Consider the following 9,551-nt stretch of genomic DNA (forward strand, 5'->3'; position numbering starts at 1 on the left):
ACATTTATTACAGCCCCCCAAATCCTGAGTGTTAAATGGCTTCTAATACTCCATGATTGAAATACTGTACTGTCATCTGGTGGAAAAATCTGTTCTTTTGTGTGATGATGATCCTAGAACATAGCATGGAGACAAAAAAAAGTCAAAGGAAATTTGGTACAAAATTTGCTGGTGTCGTGTCAGAAGCAATAGCAATGAAGAAATAAGCCTGCCTTGCTACGCCCTCTGCTGCAGGTCTGCAAATGGGCTTTAATCTCTGTTCACTGTTTTTATATTTTATTGGAGTTAAGATTTCAACTCACTGAGGAACATGAAGCTATGCTATTGTTTTTATCAACCCTGGTCTCTTCTGTTAAGTAGATAAGAATATCCTCAAAGTTTTGAAACAATTGTACCTCCTGTTTGATGGGATGGACTCTCCAATTTAAAAATCTCATCACATAAACTCTCCTTTGTAGGTATATCCTATGTAATTATAGACCAAATAATCAACTTCTGCAGAAGATTATTTCTAACTCCAGATGCACATAAATGTTATTGCTTACTCCAGTTTTGGCTAGGCTGTGGCATGCTTTGGTTAACAGTATTTAACATATTTGTATAAATGTAAAGATGATACAAATGCATAGATTTAATTTACCAGCTCAATTGTTGCACCAGAATCCTGGCTTGTTTGGAAAGTTATACATTCCCCATGCAATAAAACTACAGGCCAACTGGTTAGGAATATATTACTGCCCAAACTCAACTGAATTACAAGTCAAAGACTTCAGTTTTGACTATTAAGACAGTTCAGAGTGTTTACTTTTTTGATGTTTTTCCACATAAATGAGGGCTAATCTTCATATATGGCAGCAGCTCCTAAACGTTTCCATACCCCGCACTCTTAGAATGCTCGATATATTCTCGCACCCCTTACAACAGCAAAGAATTATGCATATACACTATAATTTTGAAAACCTAAGTTTTTGCACCCCCTGGAATAGTCTCGCACTCCCGGTTGGGAACCCCTGACATATGGGGAAAACCAGCATTTACAACAAGTATGAGTGGCCGATAGCCTTCTAACACCCCTTCACGTTTTGCCAAGAAGTACAGCTTTTTTGACAAGAAAACTTGTGATTTGGGGGAAAAGAAGTTAAAAGGGTACAAGTCTCATAGCGGATTAAGGCCCACATTCCAATTCCTTAACCTCATTTTTCAGATAGCATAGCCCCTGCCTATTTTTGGATTATGCCTCTTGGCATGCCATGCAAAACGTGGGGAACACTTGACCCAATAGACGTTGGGCACACTATAATAAAAGGATCTTCTGCCAAAAAGTTAAGGACAAAATTATCTCTCTCATGTTCCCTGGGCCACTATCAGGTAGCTCCGTGCAGCTATCGTTTAATGAAGGCTATTGCTCCTTATTTTTAATACTGGTTCAAGAAGCAAAATTGCTTCATGAGCTGCAAGCTTGCATTTCTATATCATTTTAGGGAAGCTAATTTATAAGAACACACATATACTGTAAGTAAAATAACTAGGATTTCACACTGTTAGAGAAAATGTTTCCGAAAAAATCCATTTGTACCTCAGACTAATACTGATTTGCTATCATAGAAGCTTGTCTATTAAGAAACACATTCTAACATCTTATTGGAAGATATGTTAACAAGCCACAAAAAGTAGTCAATTTATATAAAAAATGTTTATTAAATAAACTTTTATTAAAAAATGATTTAAATATTAAATCCATCATTATTCGTAACAATAGATTATAGTACAGCTACCTAGTAGCAATGTAACTTTCTTTGAAAGGTTTATGGTACATCAAGCTGAAGAGACCTGCAAGACAAATAGCAATAATAAATTTTAAGATCAGACATAATGGTAGGGAGGGGGCTGCACTTTTGAAAAATCCCCTTTTCTTAATAGTTACGTTAACTTTCACCACTATGTTAAGTACAAGTAGTCCTTGACTTACATGTTTGTTTAGTGCCTGGTCAAAGTTACAACGGCACTGAAAATGTAACTTTTAGTTATGACCTTTGCAGCATCCCCATGATCATGTGATCAAAATTCAGATGCTTAGTTCATAGTTATGACCGTTGCTGTGTCCCAAGGTCATGCGATCACCTTTTGCAATGTTCTCACAAGCAAAGCCAACGGGGGGAGTCAAATTTACTTAACAAGTAAATCTGCGGCAAGAAAGGTCATAAAATGGGGGAAACTCACTTAACAAATGTCTCACTTAATAACAGAAATTTGGGGCTCAATTGTAGTCTTAAGTCAAAGACTACCAGTAAACATTAAAAGTTCATCTATCATCTGCCTCTCAAGTTAAATTACAGCACAAACTCATTTACTGTATGTTAGCGTATTTCATTTGTTTTGGTAAACTTATTCCCACAATTTAGCATTGTTTTTACCTTTAAAAAGAAAAAGGAAATCCGAAGACAGTCCATCTGTTAGGAAAGGCATTTTAGCACCGGACAGCTCCTCTTTTCCTATAAAAAGGGAAGAAAAATTAAATACTGCCCAATTTTATTGAGTCCCTATTCATACTTTATATAAGCATTCCCACCCCCATAAATTCCTCTGCCTTTATAGCAGCACAGCCAGTGCACTGTGTTATGCTAAAATTGTTTTAAGTCAACAAGGCCACGCAAAGAGGGATGAAAAGGCATTACTTTTATTAAATATACATTTCATTAGCGATGTTGCCAGGCCTGTGACAGTAAAATATTAATTAGTAACGTTCTGTCCATCTACTGCTTGCATATTACAGCACTGGGTGAATTAAAAGATAGCTAGACTGGTATTTACAAGGTAAACTCAGTCTTGGAGAAAGTTTAGTAGGGTAACAAAACTGTATAGGACGTAAGTAAAATCTGTTCTTACCTACCAGTACAGTAATATAACCTTTCCTTCCTTCTGCTAGTCCTAAGAGCAAGGATCCTTACTCTCGTCTGACTCCTTCCGATGGTCACTGAGTACTCCCTTCTAGTCAGCAGGAGCCTGCACCTGGCTTATCTGTCCACTTGACTCAAAACACGTGTCTACTCTCAGCTGTAGTAGCGTCTGATCTGGAAGCCATTCGGAGCTATGCTTGCTAGCCGTTCCTAGTAGCTCAAAGATCTGCATGCCTCCCGGTTTTGTAACGCTACTTAGTTTTCGGGTCCTGGTGTGCTCTCCTTTGTTGTGGTTATGCTACCATGCCAAAAACGAGTATTATTTCGTGAATCCTGAGGTCTTGTCAGGATCCACCTGCTACTGCAAACTCAGCCATGGAAAAACCCATCAGGACTATTAATTTTCATTCTAAATTAAACCAGTCACCAATCAGACGTTTTATATATAAATACACTTGTACACACACCATATACAAGCACCATTGCAACCACAAACATATTTAAGCACACATTTGTCTTATTTCATAAGACACTAAGAAATGCTACAGGCGCATTCAAATCTGACAAGATTAATTGATCAGAGTATAATGCAATTAATTCCATGACATATCTACACCCTCCAATTTTTAAGTACATTTCTACTTCCATTTTGTGGAACAGAAACATACTACCAAGCAATGTTTAATGGAACCAAAAAATAGGAGCCAGTGTACCCATTTTGTATGGTAAGTTGCATTAAGTGGGAAAATATATGAAATGTATTTCATAGAATGGAAACAATTTCTGGAGTTTCAAAACGCAACTGAACTTTAACAGATATGAGAATCTTTTTGGCTCCCTCACAAGAATGAAACAATTTGGGGATCATTAGGTTACTTTAAGTGCCTCAAACTAGTGGCACTTTTAATACCACAAGATTAGCTTAAGAGTGCCATAAGATTCACTCTTTTCCTCATGTTGGAACTTCTCATTACAAAATCTAGTCTACTTTTGAGAAGAGAGCACACTGTCAAATTTTAATTTAGACTAGTGGATTTTTATAAAACTTTTGCCTAACAGATATAAATTATATGAACTAGCTTACATGATCTTGTGACCTTCCCCCACTATCATTAGTTGGGATACTTTTATCCATTTTTATTTATTACATTTGTTTGCTGCCCATCTGCAAACAAGCAAGGTGACTCTTTTAACTATTTTAGCAAATGTTAACATTTGAGATATTTATCCCTTCAGCTAGCAGTGGATGAAAAGTCATGTATTTTGCTAGTCTCTTCAGTGTAAAATCTGTTTCCTATTTTTTATTATATAAATGAGACTGCAAGTGAGCCACAACAATCTGGTATCAAGAGTTATTGGAAATTCCAGCTTTTGACAGCTGATTTTCTTGCTGTCAAGCCCAAGAAATTGCAATTTCTATAGTACAGATAAAATGTTTATACTTATTTGGGGCAACTCAGATCCAACTGGATAACTGCCTAGAGATGTCATAAGCATAGCAGGCTCTAGTAGTGACTTATTGCCAAATGTCTCATTTCAAGCTTCTTGAGCTGCTATGCCTATATGCTGATATGGCCAATCTTTTTATTTGCCTTAATTCAGCATATAAAATCTCCTGCCTCAGTCACTCTTTAAACTCAACCAGAAAAAGGGAAGACATGAGCTGAAAAAGCAAACAGGAAAGAACAATTGTCAAGCTACCAAGATGATGTCCTTATTTAAATAAGGAATACATTTTGGAAGTGGTTCTTCATTGAGGAAATCTCTGTGATTTGTTTTTCATGAAGTTCAACAAGATACAAAATCAATATATTTGGCTTTGAATATAAAAATATCTTGGCATTCTGAGAATCATTCTCTGCTATTTGACTCTTCGCTAATCTTTTTTCATATAGTGAAAATCAATGTACATTAACTTACAGTAAACTAACTTTACACAGCACATTTTAAAAAAAAGACACATTTATTCAGCGTCATGATCAGTCTATTACAGTTCGCAGTCAACAGCATGGGTGTGGAAAAAGAAAATCTACATAAAAACCCTGGTTGGAATGCTTTGCACTTTCCACAGAACACAAAAAAAACTAAAATATCCTGTTATACAGTTAGTCACAAATACAGTCCTGATGTTTGCAAACAAGCGCTTGTCTAACACATGTCTTCATGAGGCAGTTCTACCCTGCCACAACTCTGTTTGGCTGAGTTCACAACTGTGGTAACCTGTAGCTTCCCTGTCACTTCTCTGGCTCTCCTCTCCTGCTAAGCTTTGTTTCCTGTTGAATAATATGGAATAAAGTTGTTAATCTAAACATATTGAGACTCAAGGCTATAATCCAATATCAAGTTTGTTCCCCCGATTGCCAATCCATTTATTAGCTTTAACATCTGCATTTTATTTCCAAATATGCTTAAACTACAATAACTTGCTCAGCTACATTATGAGTTACTGTTACAATTCATTCAGTACTGCATTTATCCATGAGCAAATGGAGGAAGTCTTACCTAGGAATTAAAACCGCCTTCCACCACCATAGCTACTGCCACTACCAGAGCCCCCATAGCCACCTAAAAAGAAAAAAATAAGTTATCTTAAACGGGAATAGGTAAAAAAGGAAACTGTTTAGAAAGAACAGAACCCTACCCTCTTTATAAAGAGAAAGAAGTGTGAGGGCTGACGTCAGTTTTTCATGTCTGTCATTCAAGAATTCAACTAGGTATTAACATGATCCATTTTCTCCCTAGTCAATTAGATCATACACTTACCACCACTTCCACCATAAGGGCCAGAGCTCCTCCCTCCAAAGTTTCCTCCTCCTCCTCCTCCTCCTCCTTTCATGGGCCCAAAATTTGAAGACTGGTTGTTGTAACTGCCAAAATCATTGTAGCTTCCTCCACCTCCAAAGCTGCTTCCTGAACAGAATAAAAATCATCCGCAAATTTATAAAACCCCAAGTATCTCATTTATGAAATTCCTTCATATCTATATTTCCCAAATATACCGAGCGTGTTTAAATGAAGGTGCATGCTAAGCCTAATAGACGAGACTGCAAAAATTCATACTACAACTAGATGGCAGCAAATATTTGTGGTTTTTTTGCTATTCTCAGTTCCCAACTGGGGGTGCTCACACCTCCTGGGAGTGTGAGATGACATTCCAGGGGGTGCAAAAACTTGGGTTTTCAAAACTATAGTGCATATGCATAATTCGTTGCTGTTATTTTGAACTTTGGTAAGGGGTGCGAGAATATATCAGAAGAGTTCTAGGAGTGCAGAGTATAGAAAAGGTTGGAAGAGCCACTAGACCATTTAGGCTGGGCATGTCAAAACTTTCCTAACTTGACTCTGCTGGTACATCATCCCCCCCTTAACCAAACAAATGAGAAACAATTCTCTCCCACCCACCCACCCCTCTAGGCCACCCTGAAGAGCAGCACTCAGCAGTCTTGAGATTGAGCCTAAAGTGCAGGCCTGGGTGCTACTGTCACTCAAAAAGGCCAATTTGTGTTGCTCCTTAAGGAGCGCAACCCTTGGGGAATGGTGCAATTGCCCCATGGCCCAATTCTCACAGGGCCGCTAGAAGTTGTGCAAGAGGGCCATGCTCTCCCAGTTTCTGGAGCCTCTGTAAATTGCACAAGAACCCATGTGTGTGCGTGTTTACTGCTGAAGAAAAAAAAACTTTTTTTAAGGTGGCTATGAGGTCTCTGGTAGTCCTGAAGAACCCAGGCCATTCTTATGCAGCCTCTGCAAATCAAGGAAGAATGGGACATGCTTTTGAGAATAGTTTAAGGTGCTGGTAGATAGATGCTGGCATGTCACCCAAAACATCAAGGGATGTCACCTTTGATGCACTTCACTGATTTGCTCTGGCAGTTTATTCCCTACCATATTACCTTATCAGTACAGCAAAAATAGCAATCTTAGGTGCTCAAGATCAAATTGAAATTTACCCCCACTGCCACCACCAAAGCCGCCCCCTCCGTTGTTGTATCCATCATAGCTTCCACTGCCACCATAACCCCGGCTTCCTCCAGAATATCCAGGGCCACTGCCTCCATAACCTACAAAGCAAATAAGATCCTGAATCGCAAAACACTGCCAATCATAAAAATAGATGTATATTTTTTACAAATCTCTATTTAAAATGAAGACTATTTTAACTATTTTATGTATGCCATACTAAAGATACATATACCCTAAAAATAGATCAACATGTAGCTATACGGCAGCTTATGAAAAATGGCAACTTTCAAAAGCTATATGAACTTACCATCATTGCCAAACCCATTATAGCCATCTCCGCTGCCCCCGTATCCTCCTCCTCCTCCTCCTCCACCGCCGCCGCCGCCACCACCACCACCACTGCGGCTGCCAAACCCACCTGAGGGAAAAAAAAATAAATTATTAGCACATTGATCTGATTTCAGATGTGTGATAAGTCATTAACACACACAGGTTTGGCATTTGTGTAAAAAAAAAATATACAGAAAAGATACACAGATCCAAAGCACCGATCAATCCCAGAAAGAAACCCATTCATCTTAATAAGATGCAACAATGTATTCCTTGATGTCCTTACTGTGATTAAGATCTTAAAATGAACTTTAAATCTTCAAAACCCTTACCACGGCCTCCAAAGTTGCTACCACGACTGAAATTGTCACCACCGCCAAATCCACCTCCACGCCCACTGCCAAAGCTTCCAGAGCTGCTGCGACCTATGAACAACAACAATATATAGTATTCCTGGAAAATATCATTACACTTGTTGTATCTGTAGTGCACCCTTACTACACTGCATACTTACCTCGCTGACTGGAAGAGGCACTGGCCATTTCCTGTTTTGACAAAGCCTTTCGGACTTCACAATTATGCCCATTTACAGTATGGTATTTCTGAACTAGAGATGAAAAGATAAAATGGTATCAAAATCTCTGTAGAAGCCTCATATAGAGGAAATAGAACAAGTTAAAGCTTAGCTGAAAGCATGACATAAGATACTTACTGACAATCTTGTCCACAGAGTCATGATCATCAAAAGTAACAAAGGCAAATCCTCTTTTTTTGCCACTGCCACGATCGGTCATTATCTCTATAACTTCAATTTTGCCATACTGTTCAAAGTAATCCCTCAAATGGTGTTCCTCTGTATCTTCCTTAATCCCCCCAACAAAGATTTTCTTCACTGTCAAATGTGCTCCAGGTCTCTGGGAATCCTGAGGCAGGACAAAAAAAACATTTTAAAATCTAATATTTGTGGCTGCTTGGTGATTATCCACACCGTCAAATAACACACGATGTATCTTAAAGACATATTTAAAATGTCAAGCCTATAAATTGCAAATTTTAAAATACTGTAACTCTAAATTTACAGAGCAGCTTTCTCCAAGCTGGCACTGCAGAATAGCAATTCATTTAAATCTCAGCCAACATATTGGTAGAATAGAAGGGAGGAGCAATTAACACTAAATTCTGTTTTTCTCCCAAATGCAATTCATGAATGATTTTTAAAAAAGAACTTATTTAAGAAAACTTATATGCACAGATCATAGCAAAATATCATAAAAACAAATAAAACAATTTAAATTAAAAGCCAGTAAAATTTACAAAATAAATTTAAACCAAAGATGCCTAATGCAGCAATAAACTGTTAAGCCAACCATATTATCAATGTTCTGAGTAGGATTCCTGATTGCAATGTTTTGGGCTTCCAGCATTTTTGCTAAGATTTTGAACTAGTTGACTATGCATACAACAGTGGTTCTTACCTCTCTAGATACTGCTCTCTTTGGTTCAACAACTCTACCATCAACCTTGTGTGGTCTGGCATTCATGGCAGCATCAACCTCTTCCACTGTTGAGTAAGTGACAAATCCAAACCCCCTGGAGCGCTTAGTATTAGGATCTCTCATTACCTAAGAAGAAATAACATACATTTTTGCTCTAAAATACACAAGTGCAAGCAATGTACCTGGTGCAAGCAATGTTTAATTTAGAACAGGGGTGTCAAACTCGCCACGTCATGTGACATATTGCGACTTTTTCCCCATTGCCGGAGCTGGGGTGGATGTGGTTTCGGCCTGCGGGTCGGCAGTTTGACACCCCTGGATTTAGAAAAAATGAATTACCCCATTTTCTTGGAAATAGTGATATACTAAAAGCAACATTAACAGTTAATGTAGTAGTTGGGAGATTTTCTTTTTCTGACTATTCTATACTTCCTGTATCTTAATTCAGACACAGATATTTATTAAAATTGTTTGCCACCCATCTTGACATAAGGTGACATATACTTACCACACAATCTGTAAGTGTGCCCCATTGCTCAAAATGATTGCGAAGGCTCTCATCTGTTGTCTCAAAACTCAGGCCACCAATAAACAGTTTTCGCAGCTGTTCAGGTTCCTTGGGGGACTGAAACAGAAAAGTAAGCAACACTAGGAAGGATATGATCACAGCTTATTATTATTATTTATCAAATTTATACCCCGCCCTTCTCCTAACGGACTCAGGGCGGCTTACAGCCAGTTAAAACAGATAACTAATACAATAATACTAATTTTAAAATATGATTAAAATGAAATATTCATTATTGGCCGTTTCTTTTTAAAATTATTTTAAAAACCAAATTAAAATACCCCTTAGGCCAGTCCGGCT

The 9,551-nt window shown here is 37.9% G+C and overlaps 1 protein-coding gene across 1 annotated transcript in view; it reads right to left on the bottom strand.

Annotated features, from left to right (window-relative positions):
- Positions 1 to 1,697: 1,697 nt before the first annotated feature.
- HNRNPA1 (heterogeneous nuclear ribonucleoprotein A1) overlaps positions 1,698 to 9,551 on the bottom strand; it is a 10,058-nt gene continuing 2,204 nt past the window's right edge. Inside the window, exons 2-13 of the mRNA XM_015818263.1 lie at positions 9,192 to 9,308; positions 8,663 to 8,809; positions 7,900 to 8,110; positions 7,702 to 7,794; positions 7,520 to 7,612; positions 7,258 to 7,275; positions 7,165 to 7,221; positions 6,845 to 6,955; positions 5,661 to 5,807; positions 5,400 to 5,462; positions 2,415 to 5,170; positions 1,698 to 1,830 (exon numbers count right to left, since the gene is read on the bottom strand). Coding sequence (XP_015673749.1) covers positions 5,407 to 5,462; positions 5,661 to 5,807; positions 6,845 to 6,955; positions 7,165 to 7,221; positions 7,258 to 7,275; positions 7,520 to 7,612; positions 7,702 to 7,794; positions 7,900 to 8,110; positions 8,663 to 8,809; positions 9,192 to 9,308 — 1,050 coding nt within the window. The 3' untranslated portion in view covers positions 1,698 to 1,830; positions 2,415 to 5,170; positions 5,400 to 5,406. The remainder of the gene's footprint in view (positions 1,831 to 2,414; positions 5,171 to 5,399; positions 5,463 to 5,660; positions 5,808 to 6,844; positions 6,956 to 7,164; positions 7,222 to 7,257; positions 7,276 to 7,519; positions 7,613 to 7,701; positions 7,795 to 7,899; positions 8,111 to 8,662; positions 8,810 to 9,191; positions 9,309 to 9,551) is intronic.

This window comes from Protobothrops mucrosquamatus, unplaced genomic scaffold (genome assembly GCF_001527695.2).
Source record: "Protobothrops mucrosquamatus isolate PMUCROS unplaced genomic scaffold, P.Mucros_1.0 scaffold710, whole genome shotgun sequence".
Lineage (NCBI taxonomy): Eukaryota > Metazoa > Chordata > Lepidosauria > Squamata > Viperidae > Protobothrops > Protobothrops mucrosquamatus.